The following is a 27,780-nucleotide window of genomic DNA, read 5'->3' as shown; positions in this document are numbered from 1 at the left end:
GCAGGGATGCCCTCTGTCCCCATTATTGTTTGCACTGGCGATTGAGCCCCTGGCGATAGCGTTGAGGGGTTCCAAGAAGTGGAGGGGAGTACTTAGGGGAGGAGAAGAGCACCGGGTATCTTTGTATGCGGACGATTTGCTACTATACGTGGCAGACCCGGCGGAGGGGATGCCAGAAATAATGCGGATACTTGGGGAGTTTGGGGATTTTTCAGGGTATAAATTGAACATGGGGAAAAGTGAGTTGTTTGTGGTGCATCCAGGGGAGCAGAGTAGAGAAATAGAGGACCTACCGTTGAGAAAGGTAACAAGGGACTTTCGTTACCTGGGGATCCAGATAGCTAAGAATTGGGGCACATTGCATAGGTTAAATTTAACGCGGTTGGTGGAACAGATGGAGGAGGATTTCAGAGATGGGATATGGTATCCCTGTCAATGGCAGGGAGGGTGCAGGCGGTTAAGATGGTGGTCCTCCCGAGATTCCTCTTTGTGTTTCAGTGCCTCCCGGTGGTGATCACGAAGGCTTTTTTTAAAAGGATTGAAAAGAGCATCATGGGTTTTGTGTGGGCCGGCAAGACCCCGAGAGTGAGGAAGGGATTCTTACAGCGTAGCAGGGATAGGGGGGGGCTGGCACTACCGAGCCTAAGTGAGTATTATTGGGCCGCTAATATTTCAATGGTGAGTAAGTGGATGGGAGAGGAGGAGGGAGCGGCGTGGAAGAGATTAGAGAGGGCGTCCTGTATGGGGACTAGCCTACAGGCTATGGTGACAGCCCCATTGCCGTTCTCACCGAGGAACTACACCACAAGCCCGGTGGTGGTGGCTACACTGAAGATTTGGGGACAGTGGAGACGGCGTAGGGGAAAGACTGGAGCCTTGGGGGGTCCCCGATAAGAAACAATCATAGGTTTGCCCCGGGGGGAATGGATGGGGGATATGGAATGTGGCAAAGAGCAGGAATAACGCAACTGAAAGATCTGTTTGTGGATGGGAAGTTCGCGAGTCTGGGAGCGCTGACCGAGAAATATGGGTTGCCCCAAGGGAATGCATTCAGGTATATGCAACTGAGGGCTTTTGCGAGGCAACAGGTGAGGGAATTCCCGCAGCTCCCGACACAAGAGGTGCAGGACGGAGTGATCTCAAAGACATGGGTGGGGGATGGTAAGGTGTCAGATATATATATAGGGAAATGAGGGACGAAGGGGAGACTATGGTAGATGAACTAAAAGGGAAATGGGAAGAAGAGCTGGGGGAGGAGATCGAGGAGGGGCTGTGGGCAGATGCCCTAAGCAGGGTAAACTCGTCGTCCTCGTGTGCCAGGCTAAGCCTGATTCAGTTTAAGGTATTACACAGGGCACATATGGCTGGAGCACGGCTCAGTAAATTTTTTGGGGTGGAGGATAGGTGTGCGAGGTGCTCGAGAAGCCCAGCGAATCATACCCATATGTTTTGGTCATGCCCGGCACTACAGAGGTTTTGGATGGGGGTGACAAAGGTGCTTTCAAAAGTAGTAGGAGTCCGGGTTGAACCAACCTGGGGGTTGGCTATATTTGGGGTTGCACAAGAGCCGAGAGTGCAGGAGGCGAGAGAGGCCGATGTTTTGGCCTTTGCGTCCCTAGTAGCCCGGCGCAGGATATTGCTAATGTGGAAAGAAGCCAAGCCCCCGGGGGTGGAGACCTGGTAAATGACATGGCGGGGTTTATAAAGCTAGAGCGGATTAAGTTCGTCCTAAGGGGGTCGGCTCAAGGGTTCACCAGGCGGTGGCAACCGTTCGTCGAATACCTCGCAGAAAGATAGACGGAATGGGAAAAAGAAGGCAGCAGCAGCAGCCCAGGATCGGGGGGGGGGGGGGGGGCGGAGAGGAACCAGAAGGACTCTCAGGGTTGTTAATATATACTGTATAGTATGTATAGGTCGTTGCTGCAGATAATTATATATTGGACTGTTAAATTATATTTTTGGAGAGTGTTACTTGTGACAAGGCAGTTGCCAAATAGGGCTAGTTTTCATTTTTGTTATTTATTATTTACTCATTTTTTGTTTATAAAATAGGTCATTGTTATTTGTGTTGTTATAATATTGTGTAAAGGATGCACAATGTACTGTGTTGGTTGACCAAAAATTTTCAATAAAATATTTAATTTTAAAAAAAATTGATACCTTCTGGCGATTTTACAAGGAATCACGTCTCATCCGTAAATCTGAAACTCGTGGGATTTCCAAATTCCTTAACCTTGTTCCGAGCTTTGTCACTTAGAGTCCAGGTAACATGGCAATCAGATTCTTCCAAATACTGTAGATGTACATCTACTGTCTAACACGGCACAAATGAAGGACTCTGTGAGTCCACAGCACACTCCTCACTGAACTGAAACTTCTTGTTTCTAAGACAATGCCTTCTCTTTGGTAAATATTGTCCTTCTCTTCTTCAGAGCTTCTATCTCGTGCTTTGTTTCAAACACCCTATTATATCTCTTGGGAGTTTATTGCATAATGGAAATTTGAATCACACCTAAAACACCAATTGGCCATACCCTGGCCAGTTATGGGGTTTATTTTTCTGATTCAATTTATCAATTAATTCCACCTACCATAATTGTTAAAGATGTTTCTGTCCTCATTATTTTTAGTTATAAATCTTCTTTCGTATTGATGTTTATGGCTGCTACTAGACCACCTTGCCACTCCATTAACGTTCTGTCTTCCATCGACTGTCTTCTTGCCGATTGGCGTATTTGTGTCATGAATGCTATCAGAAAGTAGTGTTTGCCCAGGAACTTTTTTTTAGAGCCTCTGACGTATGTTCTAACAGGGTGTGTCTTTCTGAAAATGTAACTTGTGTCAAAACCAGAAGCCTTTCTATATTTGTCACTTTATCGCAGTCCAATAATTTGAACACCAGTACTGATTGGGGGATTTCTAGATGGAATTTTTGTAGCTTTAATAAATGGTCTGCTGAAATCCATTATATACTCTTCTATGGAGGTATCCTCAGACTTTCTAGATCTGTCAAAATCTGACCAGGCCTCATAAGTACTTAATAAGCTGTCCTTTGGTAAGTTTCATCAAAGAAAGGTACTAATGTATCCAAACCTTTATCTGTATCCCAACTGATCCGAATCCAATTCAGAGAATACCTTATTTTGCTTTTACACGGTGGCGAAAGTGCCACGGCCATTCCTTGTATTTTCTTGGACAAGGATGTAGCCAGTGTCTCATGGTAACTTAATTCTGCCATTGGTTATAGGGTTGACACTCCTCAAACAGTGGTGGGTAGTCATATCCCAACACGCTTCACTTGGATTCAGCCATTTGTTTTGCAGCTTTATCTAAATCACTCTTCTAGGTTAGAATTCAGAATACAATCTTTCGTCTGAAGAAATCTTAGTTTGCAATCCTTTTTACTTACTAGCAGAACCATTATCTGTTACTATTGTTAAGCTCCGATGATATCTTTGTAATAAGAACTAGAAAACAAGTCTTGATTTCAACTCTAGTTTTATTGTGATTATCTCCCCCAGTTCCACAGTGCCACTTGTATCCCCTCCTATCAAACAATAAGTGTGGTTTATTAAGCAATTAAAGCTCTAAATTCTAACTTAAGCATTGGGGAATGTTAACGAGTTCCTTACATTTAGAGACAACACAAAACAGGTTTAACTATGTGTGCATGTATAAATGATAGGAAGTGCATTAATTATCATCTTTTGTTTAGCGAAGGAACGAACACCATCAAATGGAAATCTTCATCTAGAGGCTATTGAAGGCATTGCTTTTGAGAAAGGGTTGCTGCCAGATGTAATTGAGCTGCTCCTGGACGTGGCTATGAGTGCCAGACTAGGTAAAGGACCTTTTTGCAGAATTAATCATTAATATTTAAAAAGGAAGAAAATGGTTCCTAAAAAAGAATGCCTTACTAGTAATTTTATTTTGGAATATTGCTGAAAAAAGAGACATATTCTCGAAGCGTTTCATCTTGCACTCAGTCAGGAAAGCCATGCAAGATAAACCGTAAGGGGGACAATAATTTATATTGCATGAGAAGAGTGCTGATTGGTTGGCAATTAGACACTGATTGGTGGAGACGTTGCCATGGAGAATGCAGCAGGAAACCTAACTGCAAAGTGTTTGTTTGAAATTCAAACCAGGGAGATCGACTTGGGTCACAGCATTGCCATGGGGAATGAAACAGGGAATGGCTGTCTCCCAAGCTTTTCTTTGGTTGGAAAATACTTGATATATGGACATGCTCCTTCTGTCTGCACAGGAGGGGGCCCTGTGTGTAAATATATATGGCTTCTAGCATATGTAAGTGAGCCATAGTGCGAGTCTGACTGATGATCTTAAAATTGATTTTCAGTACAATTCTTAGTTTAATCAGTATTGTTCAGGATGTGTTGTCCAGTTAGGAATCTGGACACCCTAATAATGTTGGACACTGTTTTACAAGCACGGGCTGGTTGGGTATGGTCAGTACTTTGCTTGTTGCGAAAGCCGAAAGGATGTGCTGATTGACCTGATCAACTAGCCATTGGGACGTATGGCCTACATACCTGGCATCACACCAGCACTGAAATTCATCTTCCACATTACTTTTGTGATAGGCGGAACATCTTTTTGGCTTGATGGCAGCATTCGGTTCATGGAGAATACCACTCATGTTTCTACTGCATAGTAACAGCGTGCAACGGCTAGCTTAATCTTGCTCAAATTTTTGTGGCACTGTAGCCTTTCACAGTAATCTGAAGTTGATTGGACATGATTCAGAGTTGAAAATGGTGGCCTTCAGTCCATTCATGAGTTTGCATGATAACAGTGAGCAATGATCTGAGCAGGATAGCCATTATCCTGCAGGATAGTTTTGCGCCCCATTTCAACACCAAACCTGTGCAGTGAGCAGATGCCTTGGGCCCTGTGGGATCTCTTATTTTCTAATAAGTGTTGGGGTCCGGTGGTAGGTTTTTGAGTTTATTGCAAATCTTGGTGCGTGTAGTTTCAAAAAAACAAGAGAAACAAAAGGCCCAGAGTGGCAAAAGGAAGAGAATAATGAAAAGAGAACAAAGAAGAGAACCACGTGCACAAAGGGTTTATTTCCTGCACGTTTTTGGTGCCGTCACTTCCTTGCCCCCTATGGCTTACAAATTCTGAATTGTGACTTCTGATTGGCGCTCCATACCAGCATTTGCACTTGTATCGAACTTACTGGCTGCGCTTACATTGTTACTTTGTCACATTTGTGTCCTGGAAAGCTGATGTGTTGCCACAGTATCCTTTCCCACAGACTCAATATTTTAAATTGAGTTTAAATATTTCCCCACCGGTCCTATCAAGGAGGTTGTCAATAAGGCTAATCTTATAGCACATGGAACTGTGGGAATCCCAACATATTTATTGACTGGTGAAGGTAGGCTTGCAGTAGAGAGTAGCAGAGGACCCAATGCCATATTTCTCAATTAGCACTACCACACAAAGTCCTCGTGGAGACAAAGTCCCCTATCCACATTAAGGATATCCTCCATCATGTTGTGTGGCACTACCACCATGCTCGATGGGAGAGACTTCAAACAGATCTAGCAACTCAAGACTGGCATCCTGGAAGCACTGTAGGCTATCAGCAGCAGAATTTTATACAACCACAATCTAACTCATGGACAGGCAATATCCCCCACTCTAGCATTACCATCAAGACGGTGGTTGGGGAAGGGGGGAACAAGCCTGGTTCAATAAAGTGTGCAGGAGGGCATGCCAGGAACAGCACCAGGTATATCTAACAATCGGGTGTCAACCTAGTGAAGCTGCAACACAGGGCTACTTGCATGCCAAACAGCATAAAGAGGAAATGATAGAGCTAAGCAATCCCACAACCAACAGATCAGATCTAAACTCTGTAGTCTTGCCGCATCCAAATGTGATTTGTAGTGGACATTAAACAACTAACTGGAGGAGGAGGCTCCACAAATATTCCCAACCTCCATGATAGGAGAGTCCAGCCCATCAGTGCAAAAGACGAGGCTGAAGCTTTTAGTTAAGGGCAGACTGTGTGATGTTCTATTGGTAGTACAAGGAGAAACTTGCAGGAATCCTTATCAAGCATGTTGATGGTTTTCTGTGGGGAGGTTCTGTAGAATTTGAGCAATGGATGATGGATAAAATCAAGAAGGAATTCAAGGTCACAGGTCAGGCTTCAGGGGCCTTTAAATACATAGGATTAGATATTAAGCAGAACAAGGCAGGAGTGGCATTGAATCAACAATCTAATCGAGAAAATGTTAATTGCATCCCAATAAATTGGGACAGATCCTCACAAAAAGAGGATCTGCCTTCCAGACAAAAACAGAACTTGAGAAGTTTGACTGGACAGTTGAACTGAGAGTTCAACTATTTATGAGTTGGAGCTGAGTATTACTTTGAACCATGCCACAGTAGAGGAAGTTCTGAGAGCAAACAAAACATTTAAAGACATTAGTTAAGAAAAAGGAAAAATGTTTCCAGCCTTTGGTGAATCGTAAGATACAAGGTTAGTCATTTTTAGTGATGCTTCCCATACCAATCTTCCAGATGGATATTCTAGCTCAGTAGAGTTTATCATATTCTTTATGGGCAAGAATGATAAATGTTGTCCATTGGCTTGGGAAGCCAAGAAAATTGGAAGGGTAGTGAAAAGCATTTTGGTTACTGAAGCATTGGCACTAGTAGGAGCAACAGGTAGGGGGTTTACTTGTCCAATATACTGAGTGAAATACTATATAACGGGCAGTGTGAGAAATATTTGCCTGTAGAATGCTATGTTAATAACTGGTCTCAGTGGGACAATGTCCATTTAAGAAAGTGTCATTGAAAGAAGGCCAAGAATAGACCAGCTAGCATACAATAAATGTTAGAGAGAAGGAAGATCTCGAAGATATGATGGGATAATGTAACTTTTAATTATCAGACTGTTTTATGAAAAGAGATGTCTGGTGCAAAAAATTGTAAAGTAACCAGTTTACTTTGGATTATCCTTTGAGCAATCAGTGAAGCAAACCGTTGCATGCTGTTACTATTGTCCCATCCAGGGGACAGGAGAAAACCATGTTTGTGTGCGTTAAGCTAGTTACTTTGTAGAACTGTTTTCTTTTAATTGACAGATGGCTGGACTAATAAAATGGTCTCCGCTGACCACTTTATGGTAGTTCTGGAAGCTTCTGAGCAGTTTAAACATAGACAGAAGACTAAACCCATCAAACCCCTGGAATGTAATTTATTTGAATGTGAATATATTTACATTCTAGCCAAGCCAACAAAATGGTTAGCAGAAAACAAACCTGCACCAGTCAGCTATGAAGAAAGGCAGAGGAATTTGCGACACCTCATCTCCAACATTGTGATAATGATACTACAGCGTTACCTGCTCAAAACAATGAGTTTTAACAAGAGACCTTGTTAAATGAATATCTCAATCCTATGCCACCCTGTCAATGACAGACTTAGCTGTTTGAATTCCTTTAATTATACAGTTTGTGAATTTTATCTCTTGTTGTGGTTTAACTTCCAAAGAGAACTGCACCCCAGGCTAGCAGCATGCCGTTGACCTCTTATCGCTCCCCAAGCCTGACCTCCAGAAAGAGCCCTGCATTTTTCCTGCCGAGTGAGTTAATTTCCAGGATACAAGAATACTTTGCATTTTCAACAGACTCTATCTACAACTGAGTTCCCAGAACCAAGACGAGGAATTCTGCTGGATAAAGACGTCTGAAAGGTCCTTCTTTGGACATTCACTTACTGAACTCTGGACTTTAGGAAACCGGAATTCTTATTTTTATCATGTTCTTTGCCCTGAATCTCTTTCTTTTGTATGAATGCAAAAGGGTGGACATTGCAAAACCCTTCCCGCATTCAAAAACTGAAGAGTTTTGGAAATATGCAACCGCTTATAAAGGGGGAAGTCTAAAACACCTTTCTGTTTATGGGCAGGTAGTGAGTGGAGAAATCAGGGCTGTTTAAATTAATCCCGCTCATGTCTAACACGAAGCAGTAGCAACACAGTTGGTATTTCCAACTAACAGGATGCTGCCATCAAGCCAAAACGACATTCTGCCTGTCTTGCAAATTAATAATGTGGTACATGACTTTCGGTGCCAGTGAGATGCCAGATATGTAGGTCATACGTCGCAACACTGGTTGATCATGTTAAACAGCACATCCCTTTGGCTATTCACAACAGGCAAAGTACTGACCATAGCCAACATGTCCGGGCTTGTGAAACCTGAAACATAGTGCCCAACATTAGATGTGTTTCCACGATTGGACAATACTTGCTCAGCCATCCTAACTGTACTAAGAATTATACTGAAAACTAATTTAAGATTATGTCAGGCTCGCAGTGTGGCTCACTTATAATTTTAATAATTTTTATTGTCACAAGTAGGCTTACGTTAACACTGCAATGAAGTTACTGTGAAAAGCACCTAGTCGCCACATTCCGGCGCCTGTTCGGGTACACAGAGGGAGAATTCAGAATGTCCAAATTACCTAACAGCACGTCTTTCGGGACTTGTGGGATGAAACTGGAGCTCACTGTATTCTCCCTGGCAAATCCTCTACCAATTGGAGTCCATTTGCGAACCAGTCAGCACACTTCTCACGCAGCATAAATTGTTGTTGCCTTCATCATTGGTTTATCTTGTGGAGCTGCCCTGATGAGTGCAAGACGAAAAGCTTTGATAACATGTCTTTTGTTTCAGCCACACTCCAGTTCATTATTCGCAAACAACAATTTTTAAAAAGTATTAATTTACTACTGTCACATAAATCCTCAAATCGGGCTGTTCTGTTGACATCAGTAACAGTAAGTACAGCATTGTGCACAGGTGTACCTTTGCAAACTGTAGTTGGGGCCTTTCAGGTGGTGGGGCGGAATAAAACAATAGTGCCTGGAGGTCGTGTTTATTTTTCAGGGAATGAATTATTATTTATATTTTTATTTTTCATAAATTTCTCTTTTTAACCAAAACAAAATATTGCTTTACTAATGATTTGTATGTTAATTTTCACAGCTGACAGATTGAATACACGTCTCTTAAAATGCCTTATTCCTGCCTCCACGGTCCCTGAAAGTGCAGTGACAAATGCTATCTCTTGGATGTGTACAAGAAAACCTACTATCAATGTTCAGGTTAGTCAGAGTAGAAAATTAGATACAAATATAAGAAACAGGAGCTCGAGTAGGCTGTTTGACCCATCACGTCTAGTTTCCCAATCACCAAGTTCCATTGCAACTCGGGGTGGGATTCTCCGAAATGGAGGCAAAGTGTCCACGCCGTCGCAAACGCCGTCACGTTTTATGATGGCATGAACAGGACGCTCCCACGTTGAATTCTGGCCCCTACAGTGGGCCAGCACGGCGCTGGAGTGGGTCGTGACACTCCAGCCGCAGATCCCGGCGCGATTGATGACATGCGCAGTGGTGCCGGTGCCAACCGACGCATGCGCGGTAGCCTCGCGGAGCGCTCCGCCCCCTCACGAACATGCGCCGGGGTTCTGGGGCCGGTCGCGCAAGGAAGTAAGGGGGGGCGAGGAAGAGGCCGGCTCGCCGATTGGTAAGCCCCGGTCGTGGGCCAGACCCCATTGGAGCCCCCCCCCCCCCCCCCCCCCCCCCCCCCCCGGGAATGGAGCCCCCCTCACCCCCACCACCACAGACCGCTCCCCAAGCCTTCGCGACGAGTACCCGCCGGCAGTGATCAGGCGTGGACGGCGCCGGCGGGACTCGGCCGTTTACGCGCGGCCGCTCGGCCCATCCAGGCCGGGAAATCGGGGGCCGCGGATAGCGGGCAGCGACTGGTGCCGCGCCAAACCCGCCGGCATGAACGGCGCCAATTCTCCGCACCTCAGAGAATCGCACGCCGGCGTCGTGTGAAAAAATGGCGCGAACGCCGATTCTTGGGCCTGTAGGCATTAGCTCTGCCAGAGTTACATCAGAGTACACTTTCACGATGGAACCTCCTATATTTCCTGAGAGCATTCATTGAATTTTCATTCATACGTCACCTGTAGTTTCAGCCGTGCATGTATATCCAACAAGGATCATTCATGAGCAATCAGAAATAGAAATCCAAACATGTTTTTAATTTTCTATAACACAATGTAGGAGTTGGTAATAAACTCAAATGGCTCAGCACAGAGTTAAAATTGAACCTGGCAGAGGGGGGAAACTTCAAAGCAATTATAATTAAAATGAGCATGATGTAATCCTGCTGATTTATTTTGATTTGCACATCAGAATCTGAGAAACAAACTTTTCACAGTTTATAATTAATCATGTCTAGGCATATATCCCAGCACTTTAGCAAAACAATATATTTGTGGAAGCCTAACATAATTTACATTTTGTGGTGAAATTTACACGATTGAAAATGAATGACTCTATTTATATTTCTGGTAAAGGCTCTTCAGTTTGTTAAACCTTAAATTCTTCATAGCAAGCACAAGGTTCATCATCTTCAGCTACATTTGTAAATATAAATGGCCTGGTTTCAAAGGCAAAATGGAATGAGGAATGAATGTAGCAATGCAGAGGACTTTACAGCTTTCGTTGTTTGTTGTCTTGTAGCTAATTTGGTTTCCCTCCTGGGCCCATCCCAATTATCACTGTTCAACTTTGGACACCCAGACTTGTATGCAGAAGATGAGCACTCAATTTTGCAAATGGATTTGCAATATTTCTGCAAAAGAGTAGGCAGAAGTAGCACAGAGGTTGGCTTACTTTTGTTGACATGCAAAATTAATAATACTTTTGGAAAAGGATGATACAAATCCAAGCACAGGGTTAGGGGCAGGATGCAGTAGACACAGATTAAACGCTGCCTGATTGGAAATTGATTTCTCTGCTTTGCAGGTGCTGTTTATCAGATGGCTGTTAACCGTTTTTGATCTTTTGGAGTCAAAGAAGCAGTTAAATTCATTGTATGGCATCATTTTCTTCTACATCCAGAATGCCAAGCTGGTAAGAAATGCTGCAACTTGTCCCTGATTGCGTAAATTGGGTGCAGTGGAAAGAGTGTAGGACTGTAGCCTGATCATTGGCTAAAGTTAAATTTGATGCTCAGCTGTTGGCTTTGCATTTTTTTCTTAAAATTGGAATAGCTATCGGGCAGCACGGGGCGCAGTGGTTAGCATTGCTGCCTCACGCCGCTGAGGTCCTAGGTTCGAACCCGGCTCTGGGTCACTGTCCATGTGGAGTTTGCACATTCTTCTCAAGTTTGCATAGGTTTCACCCCCACAACCCAAAGATGTGCAGGGTAGGTGGAATGGCCATGCTAAATTGCCCCTTAATTGGCAAAAATGAATTTGGAAAGCTACATTTATTAAAATAAAAATTGGAATAGCTAGAGAAATTTCAAAAGACCCAGCATTCACAGCCTTGTGGAACTGTTCCAGATTTCCACCACCCATTACGTGGAGAAAGTGTTTCCTACTTTATTTCCTAAATGGTACAGTTCTAATTTCAAGAGAATGTCCTCTAACTCTCGAGTTAACCCTCAGTGGAAATAGGTTCCCTGTATTGAATTTATTGAATCCTTTATTTTATTACTTGAGTAATCGCTACTCAGCCTTCTAAACAAATGCAAGGATGTGATTAAGTAAATTGTGCTGTAAACACCAAGTTACAATGCTATTTCTTTTTTAAAAGAAACTAATAATCATTCAGCATTTTTGGAAATTAAATTTTTTTTGATATGTGCTGCACAGCTGAATAGTTGTCAATTAATAAACTGCCAGTAAACAGATTTGCTTGCCACCTGCTACTCGAGCAGTGCACAAGGAAACTAATAGAACTTGTCGAGTCTCAGCTTTTTTAACAGAAAATCATTCACATGAAGTATTTATCTTCAGCCTTTCGATCTTTGAACTATGATTCAGACAAGATTTTTTTTTCCCCTTTCCAGTGCCCTTATATATGCCACCTATTGTACCTGCTAACTAAAAAGGAAAATGGTAAGTAGCAAAAGCAGCAACAATGTTCTCTTTAATTTTCTGATAACTGGTAAATGTAAAAGAAAGGAGAATTACTTTTGTCGTTGGGATTTGCAATGATGTGTATTAGACATCATCAAGGCGCTCAATATCTTCAGAATCAAATATTAGTGACGCTTGTGCATCAATGACTCCAAGACATTACTCACTAACTACTTTTAAAAATGGGTTACCAGTATGGGATTGCAGCCAATTAATTCAGTCGTGATGTAACATTTCTATGCCCAATTCAGCCTAATTGGGCGGCATGGTAGCACAGTGTTTAGCGCTGCTGCCTCACAGCGCTGAGTTCGATTCTGGCCCTGGGTAACTGTCTGTGTGGAGTTTGCAGATTCTTCCTGTGTCTGGGTGGGATTCCTATGATTTCCTCCCACAGCCGAAGATGTGCAAGTTAGGTGGATTGGCCGTGCTAAATTGCCCCTTAGTGTCCAAAAGGTTAGGTGGAATGGGCCTAAATGGGGTGCTCTTTCGGAGGGTTGGTGCAGACCCGATGGGCTGAATGACCTCCTGCACTGTAGGGATTCCATGATATAAAGCATTGTTTCCCCTTTTAGGGTAAGAAATCCATCGTCCTTACCTTGCCTGGCCTCCATGTGACCCACTGCAATATGCTTGACTCTTAACTGCCCTCTGAAATGTCCCAGCAAGCCACTCCGTTGAAGAGTAATTAAGCATGGGCAACAAGTGCTGTTACACCTACATCCCATGAAAAATAATTTTTAAAATCTCATTACAATTCATAGCTTGATAACATGGGATGGATGCGGTTGTCATGATATGCAAACATGCAGCTAATGAACACATCGAATAGGACACGACCAATGAGCAGTCAGGACACTCGGGTGGTATCTCACTATAAAAGGGATGAGGCACTCACATCCCGCCTCTTTCCACAGACCAACATCTACAGAGTGAGACAGGGTGTATCCTCAGCATCACACCCCAGCACGTGGCTTAGAGCAAGGCTGGTTCAGTTAGACTGAGTTACTACATTTAGATTAGCAGAGAGTCGAACTCTTGAGAACTGTGCTAATAGTTCAATAAAACACATTGAACTCACTGCAAAGTCTGGAGCATCTTTTACTCAAAACTGCATCAAGTGGCAGCTTGTGTTATTCCAAATTACATAACACAACATGATACCAGGGGTCTGTTCAATCTAGTTAGTTCAACTCAGCAAGATCCGTGACGACCAGCGAATGTATACCGGCACAATGGAAAAGATTCAGGCTCCTCACCAGCTCAGAACCTCCGGCAATCTCAGTCCCAACTGGCGGACATTAAAGCAGAAATTTCAGCTTTACGTCGAAGCATCAGACCTCAATGGTGCGTCTGATGCATGGAAGATAGCTCTTTCACCACAGCGGGTGATCACGCCTTGGAAATATTCAACTCCTTTTACTTCACCAAAGACCAGGACAAGACAAAGTTTCAGACCATCCTGGACAAGTTTGACAGCCACTGTGAGGTGGACACCAACAAAATCTTCGAGTGCTACATATTCAAGCGGCGATTGCAAGGTAAAGACCAACTTCATTCAACTCCTTCAACTCCTATTTAACTAACCTTAGACTGCTAGTGCAATCCTGCAACTTCGGTGATATCACTGACTCCATGATCAGAGACCAAATAGTTTTTGGAGTTCGCTCTGATCCTCCGAGAGCAGTTACTGATAATCAAGCATATGACCCTGCCAGTCACGATTGAAACATGCACAGTACATGAGTACACTGAAAATTGCTATTCCCAGTACAAAACGGCAGAAAATGATAAACTCGCCTCCCACGAGGCAGAGAGTGTGCAGGCCATCTCCCGGATGCAGCGCTTCAACATTGACGAAAGTGGCCATTTTGCGCGCTCTTCCCGGGGCCCGACGCATGCACGATGCGAACGGGATAATGAAGCGGCTGAAACCTGTACTGCGCAGGTGCAGACATCTGAGAACCGCACTGCGCATGTGCAACGATGCATGGAGCGTCAGGACTCTGATGTCATGATGTGTTCGAACTGTGGCACCACCCATTTAAAGAAACACTGCCCTGCAAGAGGCAGACGCTGTTTAAACTGCGGGAAGCCAGGCCACTATGCAGCCCTGAGCAGATCTGCACCACCAGTCCGAAGCCAGCGCTCCCAATTCCGACGACGCGCATCCGGAGTGTGCAACAACGCCTCGAGGACTCTGATCGAGGCAGTGCAATGGATCCAGATGATGAATGCCTGGACAACACCTACCGTGTGGGCATTATTAAAATGTGTGAATATGCCACACCAGACTCGTCGCATGTCCAGTCAATCCTAGCTGTGGATTCCGAAGACTAATAGCGAGCAGTGATGAAATTCAACCACTGCCCCATCTAGTTCAAGCTGGACACAGGTGCCTCTGCCAACCTCCTCTCACAGGCAGACTTCAGACGCATTAAGAAGCCCCCCCACGGTCCTTCCAGCTGCCTGCAAGCTCCTGGATTACAACGGGAATGCCATCACGGCACTGGGATCCTGCCATCTGCACGTTTCCAACCGACACACAAGCATGGTTACGCTTTGAAATTGTTAAGCCAGATCGGGCATCCCTACTAGGTGCGCACGACTGCAAGCAGCTGACCCTCATTCAAAGGGTTTACACCACAACATCCTCCCACGTGGATCTTCAGGCTGGCATCGACGACATCCTCGCCCAGTATCCAGATGTGTTCAACGGGATGGGCACACTGCCATATCGATACAAGTTTCTGCTATGACCTGATGCCAAGCCAGTGGTCCACGCACCACGATGTGTCCCTGCTCCACAGAGAGCACCTGAAGGCACAGCTCAAGGATCTTCAGCAAAAAGGCATCATATCCAAGGCCACCGAACCGACTGACTGAGTCAGCTCGATGGTGTGCGTAAAGAAGCCTTCGAGGGACCTGCGCATCTGCATTGATCCCAAGGATCGCAATAAGAATATCATGCGGGAACACTACCCCATCCCAAAGCGGGAGGAACTCACGAGTGAGATGGCACACGCGCGCTTCTTCACCAAATTGGATGCATCACAGAGATTTTGACAAATCCAGCAGAAGGCTCTGCACCTTCAACACGCCTTTTGGCAGATACTGCTACAATCGCATGCCATTTGGCATCATCTCGACATCGGAGATATTCCATTGCATCATGGAGCAGATGATGGAAGGCATTGAAGGGGTTCATATGTACGTGGACGACATCATCATATGGTCCACGATCCCTTAAGAACATGTGCCCTGTCTCCAGAAGGTATTCTGCCGTGTACATGCCGACGGCCTAAAGGTAAACAGGTCCAAATGTTGTTTTGGCACATGGACGCTCAAATTCCTAGGCGACCAGATCTCGCAGCATGGTGTGCGCCCGGACACAGACAAAATCAAGGCCATTGAGGCGATGAAGGTCCCGGAGGTCAAAAAGGCAGTGCTGCGCTTCTTGGGTATGGTCAATTTTCTGGGCAAGTTCATTCCAAACATGGCCACACACACCATGGCCCTATGCAACCTGGTGAAAAAGTGTACTGCCTTTGAGTGGAAGGCGGCACACCAGACAGAGAGGCTGGAGCTGAAAGCCAAGCTCACCACTACACCAGCCCTGGCATCCTTCGACCCGGACCGGGAGACAAAGATATCCACAGATGCGAGTCAGGGTGGCATTCGGTGTGGCGTTGCTTCAACGAGATGACACCTCATCCTGGGCACCAGTAGCTTACGCATCAAGGGCGATGACGCCCACTGAAACCAGATATGCTCAGGTTGAGAAGGAGTGCTTGGGTCTTCTCACCGGCATCCTCAAATTTCATGATTATGTCTACGTCCTGCCGTCATTCGTTGTCGAGACGGATCATCGGCCTCTGGCCCACATCATCCACAAGGACCTGAACGACATGACGCCTCGGTTGCAGAGAATCCTGCTTAAACTTCGGAGGTATGACTTCAACTTGGTGTACACACCTGGCAAGGAGCTCAACATCCCTGATGCATTGTCCCGCTCCGTTACCTCGCCCAGTGAGCTGCTGGAGATCATCCAGCACATCGAATCGCAGGTGCAGCTGTGTGCTAGCACTCTCCCAGCGACAGATGAGAAGGTAGTTCTCATCCATGATGAGACAGCCAAAGAGCCCCTCTGGCAGAAAGGGTAGTGCCCACAATTTTACAATGTGAAGGATGACCTGACGGTTATTGATGGTATCCTCCTCAAGCTGGACAGGATTGTCATTCCGCTCAGTCTCCAGAGCCTCTGCTGCGCCAGATTCATAAGGGACACCTGGGTGTCGAGAAGTGCAGCCGCAGAGCCCGGCAATCTGTCTACTGGCCTGGCATCAGCCATGACATCACGAACATGGTCCTGAATGCTACCTGTCTGCGGTTCCAGCCAGCGCAGAGCAAGGAGACGCTCCAACAGCATGACATAGTGACCTCTCCGTGGTCCAAGGTTGGCATCGACCTCTTTCATGCGAATGGTCGCGACTATGTATTGATCGACTATTTCTCTAATTACCCTGAGGTGCTGAAGCTCCCGGACCTCACCTCTCGAACCATCATCAAAGCCTATGAGGAGATGTTCTCAAGCCATGGCATCCCAATCACCCTCATGAGCGACAATGGCCCGTGCTTTACCAGTCGAGAATGGTCCATGTTTGCGAGGTCACACAATTTCCAGCATGTCGCCTCCAGTCCGCACTATCCGCAATCCAATGGAAAAGTCGAGAAAGGGGTGCACATTGTGAAACAGTCATCTGCAAGGCCGCGGACTCTGCTTCCGACATACACCTTGCACTGCTCGCATACAGAGCGACTCCATTGTCCACTGGCATGTCGCCGGCTCAACTCCTGATGAACAGGGACCTGCGGATGACGCTTCGAGCCATGCACCTCCAGCTGCTGCAGAAGATGCAGCAGTTCAGAGACTGTCAAAAGCAGGGCTATGATGCCCATACCACCGATCTGGCCGTGCTATCCCCAGCAGACACTGTCAGGATCAAGATACTCGATGGTCGGTGGTCTGCCCCGGCTGTCGTTGTACGTATAGCTGATGGCTCCATTGTGCGAAGGAAGCAACAGGCACTGCGCAAAGTTGCCTGCCCGCAACCACTTTCTCCTCCATTTCCATATATTGCATTGCCACCTCCTGATACCTCGCACCACAAGGCCACCAGTCAGGCTTCCTCCCGCCTGTCAAGGTGCCGTCGTCCCCTCCGCCTCCTCTCCGGCGGTCGACCAGGATCAGACGCAAGCCTCAGAGACTGGCCTTGTGAGTGTTTGTTTTGTTTGCCCTGTTCTGTTGTCCTCCGTCAGTCACGTTAGACAGACTCATTCACATGAGATACAATCACATATGCCAACATAACATAAAAAAGGGGAGATGTCATGATATGCAAACATGCAGCTAATGAACATCTAGAATAGGACACGACCAATGAGCAGTCAGGACACTCGGGGGTGGTATCTCACTATAAAAGGGATGAGGCACTCACACCCCTCCTCTTTACACACACCAACATCGACAGAGTGAGACAGGGTGTATCCTCAGCACGTGGCTTCGAGCAAGGCTGGTTCAGTTAGACTGAGTTACTACATTTAGATTAGCAGAGAGTCGAACTCATTGAGAACTGTGTTAATAGTTCAATAAAACACAGACAATTGAACTCACTTCAAAGTCTGGAGCATCTTTTACTCAAGACTGCATCGGGTGGCAGCTTGTGTTGTTCCAAATTACATATCACAACAGCGGTCAAACATGGTAGTCATGTAACAAGTTGTATCTGATCTTGGTTGATAGCTATGCAGCTTGAGAAGGGAGGAGCAGATTTTGCAAGACCGCGAGTGGAGCCTTGCTGATGGCAGGTGCAGGATGTAAACTAAATTGCAACCTACTTGTTGCTTATTCTATTTTGTAGCATGCAATTTTGGTGACACATTGTGTTATAACAATAACATGTATTAATAAAAGAAACCATTAACCTACAAAAATATCCCAAAGTTCTTCACCGTGGGGAGAGTTTAAAAAAGAGAAAATCCAATGGATTAGATATTGGGTAGGGTGACCAAACAAGTGGTGAAAGAAGTGCATTTTAAGGCGGTGAGGTGGAGATGCTGTGGCTTGACGGAATTCCAAACCATTGAGGCCGAAATGACTGAAGCCGCAGCTGCGAATGGTGGGAGGCGAACGAGGAAGATGTCCCAGAGGATAGTGTCTGATTACTGGTGAATTTTTGGTGGTGGAAGGGGAAAGGCAGGAACTGTTAGCATAAGTTTAAGCCTTATGGTTCAAATATACTGAAAAGTCAAGAAATGGTGCTTTACAGGATGGGAGTGCTGAGAATTGCCACTCACCTGTGTCCTGATGTCAGACTGGAAGCTAGGAGGTGATTGAGGAGCAGATTTGAGTATCATTGACATGGATTATGTCACCACTGGCTACTATGTATGTGAAGAGGACATGGGGGCAAGCATAGATCCTTGGGTGGCTTGGAAACCAAGCTGGATTTTGTGTCTTGGAGGTTCCAAACTCTGAAGATACATCTATATTAAGATAAACGTAGTTTTAACTTGCATTAAAGTAATGCCGTTATAGGTTAAATTTTTGAATGAGAATTCTCTCTGTTGATTTCCACTCTTGTTTCTCTATGGCAATAATGTCCTTGTAGACCATATTTACCATGATTTTTCAGCAAGTAAAAAAGTCACGATGCTTGGACCTTACCTTGAAGGAAGCTTTGCGCAAATGTCTAGTGATCTGTGGCATGGATTTCACCTTTCCTAAAGTTAGTTTAATTCTGGTACCAACAGGAGTTGTCCAGCATCAGTGATGACATTGTGTTTCCTAATTAGCCAATCACATTAAAGATTGCTCACGTGGCAAACCAGGAAGTAAAATGTACTAATTATCCTTCACTTTTTAATGATTTCACGGTGTGAAATTAAGATTTGATTATGCAAGTATGACTAAGGTAGAATTATAATAAACGTTAAAACAAAAACAATTTTATTATATTTAAAAACATTTGGAATATTTACCATAATGGAGAAATTTGATATTCCTCAAATATAAAATTGGTTTCTCAGGGCCAGGGAGATTATTCAGTAATTATAAACTTGGCACACAATCATACCTCATTCCTCAAGGCATTATCTTTTTCAAGAACTTTTATGTGAGACCAGTAGCGTAAAAGTGAGAGTTCATATCATTTCAAATGGTTTCCATCTGTGGGAACTTCATCAATGCATCCTGTGGAGGAGCAGAAAATCAATGACAACTTCTTTTGGATTTCTTTAATTTAATTGATGTGGTTGTTAGGTGTTGCTGCCAGCTTTATATTTGTAATGAGAGCAAATGCTAATAGTTTTGTCATCATTGCAGCCATAAAATCCAAGCCATTAATTCTGTTGCTACCGATGTCCTAGTTAGAAGATTTAAAAATCGATCTTTGCTGTTGTTTAAAACCTACAACTCTTCTGACAGCAGTTATGGTGAGTTGTCAGCTTCAAAAGATCGCTGAATGAAACAAATCTGTCTTTCAATGAGAGGTGGAAGTAGAGGTTGGGGGGGGGGGGGGGGAGAATGTACTCTTTTAGTCCTGGTTGCCTCATTTTGGCTAGAATGCCTATTGGGGGATTGCTAAATTGTTGTGCTGTTTGACGTATAATTCTCCTGATTAAAAGTGGAAACTTGGAAGTTGAACACAACCTTGAGTCGGTGGAAAAGTAAATCTCTAATGCAATGTGTAATTTCCATATTTCAGGTGTTGGCATAGTTTCTGACTTCTCTTGTAATTTTTTTAAAATGTGAGCCTCTGATTTAAGACCGATTGACATTTTATTTTTATTTTGTTTTAAATAAATGCCACCATTTTTATGTTGCACTTTCTTGCCATTTCTCAGTTAAACGGTTCAGAGTCAAGAAGCTAATAGACCTTCAGTCCAAAACGGTAAGTTGTTTAATTTTGTAGTATCCTATTCTAATGGTTAAAATGCTTAACATTCAATACTAATCGGAATTACAAAATCCATTGACACTCTGCAGCAGGTTTAATGCAACCATAGTGGGAATTTTGAAAGGTCAACTATTGGAAAACCCATTTTTTAATACAGCTTAACTGGGTCTGCTACCATGTAAGTGAAAGCAATATATCTGGAGCTATCAGCCCTAGGATTTTACTAAACTCAAAAGAAATTCAGCTTTTCAAAATACTTGATTTAATTATTATGCCTGTTGGGAATTGTTTATGTAACAAGCTTGACCATTTTTTTAAATTTAGAGTACCCAATTCATTTTTTCCAATTAGGGGGCAATTTTAGCGTGGCCAATTCACTATCATGCACATTTTTGGGTTGTGGGGGCGAAACCCACGCAAACACGGGGAGCATGTGCAAACTCCACACAGACAGTGACCCAGAGCCGCGATCGAACCTGGGATCTCTGCGCCGTGAGGTTGCAGGTCTAACCCACTGCGCCACCGTGTTGTCCTGCTTGACCAGTTTTTGTGCAAGCTGCTAAGTTGTGCATTGCATAAACGTAAAGTGTATTTGGTTAACCATGTAACAAAACAACCTCATTTAACTATTAGCACGGGGTACTATTGTAATGGAAGAGAATGAAGGCAAAGTACAAATTTACTCTTTTGGATGTTGTATAGCACATACACTCTAGATTTTCCATAATTACATTCTAGATTTGCTATAACTTAATTGTTAGAGCTGTTTCTTTTACTGAATTACATGATAGCTTTACTTGAATGTTGTGACTGCGATCTGCTCAGTACAGACCACCGCATCACACATGATAGAAGTTTTATGTTGAACATTGGCAGCAGTAGTTATCCCATCGAAGATTAGATCTTTTCAGTGTCACAAGTTTTTGTCATGGGTCTTCATGTGATTGAACAGGCCAATTCTCAACCCATAGATCTTGGGACATCCTGCCCATGTTCCCAATGAGGTAAGTGTGATTTAGAGTGCAAGATTTTCTTCTCTACCCCAACGCTGCCTCATTATTAAGGCTTTGGATTCAAAAGTATGAAGCAGTTTTCTGGGCAAGTTATCGCCATTTTGAACAATTGGTAACAAGCTCCTCCCAATTTCAATGCTGCTGTGCTTCAAGGAGAGCTTCAGAGTGATCCGGTGGCTGAAAATCCTCCTAATGCCACAGTGAGGCTTTAGAGCATCCAGAAGAAACTTTGAAGTGTTTTTTGTTGCCAGCCAAATCCAAGAACATTTTTGAGAACTGCATCATTCATCGGCCTGACAAAAACATTTGACTTCGTAAATCATGAGACTCTGTGGATTGTGCTCCAGAGATTTGGATGTTGAAGAAACTTCATCACAATCCTGCAAATACTTCATGATGATATGTCTGCAACTATCTTTGAATGGAAGATATGAAACAGTCATCGTCAAAATCTGGACTAATGTCAAGTAAAGCTGTCTGGCAGCCCTCATTACTATGGGCGAGGTGTTTTCAGAACCCCAAAATGTATCATGGAGTTCAACCAACCTCTCCCTTTAATAGATTTGTTGCTTTTCCTAGCACATGGCTTTTTCCCTAGGTGTGGGATTACAATTATGGACACGTGGGTTTTTAAACACAAAGCACTGTTTATTCCATGAACTCAACTTAACATCTTAAATAAACATTGGATCTCTTAACACCCCTTACTTCAAAGATAACTCAGAAAATATTGCAACAGTAAATACTTCCTTAAAATGTTCCTTTAAACTTCCAAGAGACTTAACACCTTCAAACAGTATCATATCAGGTTAAAGGCTATATATATTTTCTGTAGAATGGCAGAGATATATTAGCTTGGGTGACTTCAGCTCCAGCACCTTGCTTTCTTCATGCAGCTCTCTGGAAACCCACAGACACAGCCACGCTGCTTTCTCAAATCTGGCTTCCTCCCTTCTAAGCAGATCACAGGAAACCAGAACTTCTCAAGCTGCTGTCTCAATCTGGCTTTGTACTTTTAAACTGCTCTCAGCAAAACCAGCCAGGCACTTTTTAAACTGCAAACCAAACTGCAAAATGGCTGAACTGAGCTGAGCTCCATCCACTCTATGACATCACTGTTTAGAAAGGTACATTGCTTAAATATCCAGTTCTTAAAGGCACTCTCGTATGACACCTCCCCCCAAGAAAAAAAAAAAAGCCATCAACTTCAAGATGGTTTCATTTTTCACTTTTGCACCATCCACTAAGGAATGCACACAGTAAATATGCATTTTAATTTAAAGAAAACAACACACGCAAACAGGTATAATAATATAGTCCATTTTTCTTTGTTCTTCTTCCTCCAACCGAAATCCTTCTCGATTGATCACATTCATGATAAAGCATCGGCTAGCACATTTTCCCGTCCTGCCACATGTACTATTTTTAAATGAAATGGCTGTACAAACTCCAGCGAAACAGCCTTGCATTGTTATTCAGGAATCGCTCCAAAAACGTCAAAGGATTATGATCCGTATATATAATGGTGTCAGATGGATTGCTGGTCACATAAATGTGAAAATGTTGCAAAGCCAGCACCAAACTCAAAGTCTCCCTTCTCAATCGTTGATTACTTTTTCTGGTGAGAATTCAATTTCTTTGTAAAATAACCAACAGGTCGCTCTAGTCCTTCGTCGTCGTCTTGTAGAAGCACCGCACCTACGGCCACATCGCTCGCATCAACAGCCTCTTTGAAGGGTTTGGTATAATTTGGGATGACTAACACAGGAGCAGTGGTTAACACAGCCTTCAGGCCGTCAAATGTCTGTTGACACTCCGCTGTCCACCGGAATTTGTTACGCTTCTTGAGCAAGTCCGTCAGTGGAGCGACCACACTGCTAAGATTTGGTACAAATTTCCGGTAAAATCCACTCGTACCAAGAAATCGCATTATTTCCCGTCGTGTTGAGGGGATCGGAAACTTCCCAATAACTTTCGTTTTCACATCCCGTGGGGCCAGTCGACCCTGTCCGATTGTATGGCCAAGGAAAGTGACTTGGGCTTTTCCAAATTCACTTTTGGCTAGATTTATCACCAAACCGCCTCCTGAAGTCGACTGAAGAACTCCATACGATGGTTTAAATGTTCTTTCCATGTCTGGAAGTTGGAAATAAAAGCAGTTTGTCCCACTTTCTCAAAGCAATCCTTCAAACGTGGGATAGGATAAGAGTCTGTTCTTGTAACTGCATTCACCTTTTGATAGTCCACACATCACCATTGGGTACCGTCTGGTTTAGGTACCATCACTGGGTGAGCTCCATTGGCTGCAACCCACTTCAATTATGCCAATCTTCAGCATACTCTCAATCTCTCTGTTAACCTGTGCCAATTTTAAAGGATTAAGTCTATATCCATGTTGTTTGATAGGAACAGCATTTCCCACATCTACATCATGTGTAGCCATTTTAGTACTTCCCAATTTATGCCTACAAACTTGCCCATGTGATATCAATAACTCTTTCAGGTCAGTTCGTTTTTCCTCTGGAAGATAACTCAACAATTTATCCCAATTTTAAGAACATCCTCGTTTTCCAATTTAATTTGAGGTATGTCAAATTCACAGTCATCTGGATTTGGTTCGTCACTTTGAGTTAGAATCATTAAAACCTCCTTTTTCTCTCCTTCCCTTTCAAAGTACCTTTTAAGCATATTCACATGACACACTCGGTGAGTCTTCCTTCTATCTGGTGTTTTTACCACATAATTCACCTCACTTAATTTCCTTTCAATCTGATACGATCCACAAAACCTTAAGGAGGAGGCTCCACAAATATCCGCATCGTCAATGATGGAGAGCACAACACATCAGTGCAAAGGCAAGAATGAAACACTTGCCTGTTTCTGTATTGTAACAATGTAATATGTAAAACAGTTGAGGAGCAGAAGGGAAACCGAGGGTATTGGAAAGGTGAGACAAAGGTGAACAGATTGCATGAATAGATAAGGGAGAAAGAGAACAGTGGAACTGAGCATGACTGGAAGGCTAGACAATGCGGAGGAGAAGGCGAGCTAAGAAAGGCAAAGGGCATGATGAATCCGGGGGGAGGGGGAGAAGAGAAAGGGAGGGCACAGGAGGACTAGAGAGCGAAACAGATAAAGGGAGAGGACAATTTTGAGGCCTGGGAACACCAAAAGCGCAGGGCTGATGATTCTTCTCAGACTCCTCCTGAGTTTCCCAACATCACAGGTGCCAATCTTCAGTCAGTTCAATTCAATTGATGTGATTTCACGAAACACCTGAAGACGCAAGGCTATGGGCCCTGACAACATTCCAGCAGTAGCACTGAAGGTTTATACTCCTGAACTCGTTGGGCGGCTGGCTCTGTTCCAGTGCAACTGCAGCATTGGCATCGACACGGCGATGTGGAAAATTGCCCAGGTGTGTCGTGTCCAAAAAAGGCAGGACCGATTCAACCTGGCCAATTACTGCCCCATCAGTCCACTCTCTATCATCAAAATGATGGATGGATGCTTTCAAATGGCACTAACTTGGCAATAACCTTCTCACTGACGCTTAGTTTTCAGCTCCTGACTTCAATACATCCTTTGTCCAAACATGGACAAATTAGCTGAACCCAAGGTGAGAGTTGACTGCCAAGGCTGCATCTGACCTAGTGTGGCATCAAAGAAATCTAGCAAAACTGAAGCCAGTGGAAATCAAGGTGGGGTGGGGAGAACTCTACTAGTCGGAGTCGGGCCTTGCACAAAGATAGATGGTTGTGGTTGTTGAAGGTGGATCATCTCCGTCCCAGGAGATTGTTGCAAAGATTTCTCCCGACAGATGGTTGGACACTGGAAGCTGTTTCATCGTTGGCCTTCGCTCCATCTTAAGGTCAGAAGTGGGGATGTTCGCAGTGGCTTTGGTTTAATTTAGGTTTTGTTAATGAACCTTGATAATAAGGTCTTGCAAACCTTGAAGTTAGAGATGGGTTAAAAGGGGCTGAAAGTTCAGCGATTCTGGGGGGAAAAAAACACAAAGCAGAACATTTTTATTGTTGCCGAGAAACAGTGATTGAGTACTGCACAGACAGAAAGGACAGTGTTGTGTTCTCTATTTTGCTTTACCTGGATGGCTCAAATGTGTAGTGTTGAATAAAGAACACAAAGCTTTGTTAACGAACAAAACTATAAATTTATTACACTAACTAAGTAGAAGGTTTCTCTATTGAACTAGGCTATCTCTAACTAGCAGACTTTCTCAAGTACAACTGCCCTCTCTCATGCCTCACTATTTATCCAGTTCTCTCCTTGATGAAATTGAGTTATTTCTGTCCAGTCTGGACTCAGTCAAAAGGCTAAGTTCGGATTTGTAGATATTGTTTTATTTTATTTCAATTAGCTTGCAAGCCAGACTCACTTTGATAACAGCAGGACCAACACTGTTCCTGAGATCCCCAGAGCAAGTGAGTGAAAATAAAGCACATAACATCTTATACACATGAACATAGAATCAAGTTTCACACACGACCAAATAAGGTAACGGTGACAAATACAAGATTCTTATAGGCCCTTTTCCCACATTCCTTGACCTGGCCATGTAACCTGACCTCCACAACCACTGACCCTGATAGGCCCATAACACATTCCTCCCCTTGGCCCTCTTTCCCCCAGCATCCTTTGCAGTATCCTTTGTGCAAATAACTGGTCCTAATAGCTACCCATCCCCCTCTCTCCATGCTTTGTCCAATCTCTTTGTTCACTCCCTGCAACCCGAATTAATGTCTATAATGCACTATTCTAACTGGTCATCCCAGTCTAATGCTCTTTTCTTTAGTTCAATTCCTCATCCTAGCTCGTGACTTCCAAAATCCCTGAAGTCATGATATATGTATGATTGTTCTGTGGTCCCCTCTTGTGGTAAGAAGCATTATCATTAATTTGTTGACTCGTTACAGGTCAGTCAATATACATATCATTACAGACAGGATATTGAGAGAAGGGGTGTTCAATGTGTGTATTAGAGAAGTCAGGGATTTTAAGCTTGTAGAAGAAAAATTGTACGGCTAGCGGAACAGTAGTTAACTGATTAATCAGTTATAAGACTCCGTAAAGTGATCAGTTTAGCAGAGAAAGTCTGGGTTTAAGGAGCTAACTTATCTGCTCTACAGTTGAAGAAACAGCGTGTTCAGAGTGCTTCAGGGAGAGATACAAGTTGAATGAGAAGCATCACGTCAATGACCTGGAATTTACTGGAAGAAAATTGGGACCGTGCGACCCGTGAGAACCTTTTGTGTCAAGCTAATAGTAATTCTTCACTGGTTTATATGTCCGTAAATATATTGTTGGGGAAAGGGAATAGTGGGAATTTGGGTTGGATTGTGTTTTGTTATGGGCTAGGGCTTAGAGAACCCCGAAGTGTATCATGGAGTTCACCTGACCCACAACTTTTAATTGATTGTGGTATGGGGAGCACACGGCCCACTCTACAGGTGTGGTACAGCAGAAATGGAAAAGTATTTTTTAAAGCAAAACAATGTTTATTCTATGAACTCAAGTTCACTTTTTTGAAACATAAAGTGAACATCTTCGCAACCATTAATTCAAATACAACCCCCAAAGAATACAACACTAAGTAATTCTTAAGTTGTCCTTTTAACATCCAGAAGACTTTTTTTTTTTAAATCTTTCAGCCGAAGCACATCAGGTTAAATTCACTACTAAGGGCAGTTATTAGTTTTAAATCACCAAAGGATCGATTTACATTCTTTAGATTACAGAGTGATACTCTAATACACCTTCTGGCTGTGACTGCAGCTATCTAGCTCTGAAAACGAAAATAAAACACACCCTGCCGCAAACAGTCTAAAACGAATGTAAAAAGCTGACAGACAGCCCAGCTCCACCCACTCTCTGACATCACTGCCGTAATAAACACCCATTTCGTAAAGGTACTCTCACTGCAGATACTTAGATACACACCAATTTCTTAAAGGTACTCTCACATGACACCTCCGCCCAAGAACAAAAAATAAACCAGCAACTTCAAGATGGTTCCATTTTCCACCTTTACACTATCCTTTAAGAAATGCACACAGTAAATATACTTTTTTGTTACAAAAAACAACAACACCCGCAAACAGGTACAACAATATAGTCCATTTTTTGTTTTTCCTCCAACTGGAATACTTCTCGATTGACAGTCTCTTTGAGCAAGAAGGTCTCTGCACGATCCATCCTTTTCTCTACGCCTTGGCATTTGTCTTTAAAGTCAGATACTTTCGTTCAATCTGATCACGGAGTCCTTTCCAATTCGCCAACACAGGAGCATTGGTTATCACAGCTTTCAGACAGTCAAATGCCTGTTGAAAGTCTGCTGTCCATTGACATTTTCGACGTTTCTTCAGCAAGTCCATCAGTGGAGCAATCACACTACAAAACCTTTGCACAAATATTCGATCAAATCCACTCATGCCAAGTAATCGCATTATTTCCCTTTGTCTCGAGGGTATTGAAAACTCCTCAATAGCTGTTGGTTTCACATCCCGTGTGACCATTCGACCCTGTCCGATTGTATGGCCAAGGTAAGTGACTTGGACTTTGCCAAATTCACTTTCGGCAAGGTTTATCACCAAACTCGCCTCCTGAAGTCAATCGAATATTTCCATCAGATGTTTTAAATGTTCTTTCCATTTCTGGCTAAAATTACCAGATCGTCGATGTATACCGCACAATTGGGTAATCCTGAAACAACTTTGTTAATTAACTGTTGAAATGTGGCTGGGGTGTTTTTCATGCCAAATGACAACTTTGAATTGGTATATACCATCTGGAGTCACAAA

General features: G+C 43.6%; 1 protein-coding gene across 4 annotated transcripts in view; it reads left to right on the top strand.

The window, feature by feature from the left end:
- The window catches only part of cenpi (centromere protein I), a 150,182-nt gene that overhangs the window by 11,289 nt on the left and 111,113 nt on the right, over window positions 1-27,780 (top strand). For 2 of the 4 annotated variants that reach the window (XM_072505454.1, XM_072505452.1), the window contains exons 2-6: window positions 3,716-3,841; window positions 9,036-9,154; window positions 10,874-10,981; window positions 11,925-11,973; window positions 19,897-19,943. In XM_072505454.1, coding sequence (XP_072361555.1) covers window positions 3,716-3,841; window positions 9,036-9,154; window positions 10,874-10,981; window positions 11,925-11,973; window positions 19,897-19,943 — 449 coding nt within the window. Of the gene's footprint in view, window positions 1-3,715; window positions 3,842-7,703; window positions 7,739-9,035; window positions 9,155-10,873; window positions 10,982-11,924; window positions 11,974-19,896; window positions 19,944-27,780 lie in introns of those variants that run through there. The other 2 variants (XM_072505453.1, XM_072505455.1) reach the window with 2 other exon arrangements.

Source organism: Scyliorhinus torazame, chromosome 5 (assembly GCF_047496885.1).
Source record: "Scyliorhinus torazame isolate Kashiwa2021f chromosome 5, sScyTor2.1, whole genome shotgun sequence".
Taxonomy (NCBI): Eukaryota; Metazoa; Chordata; class Chondrichthyes; order Carcharhiniformes; family Scyliorhinidae; genus Scyliorhinus; species Scyliorhinus torazame.
Note: the sequence above shows the minus strand (reverse complement) of the source record. Positions and strands in the feature narration are given on the sequence as shown.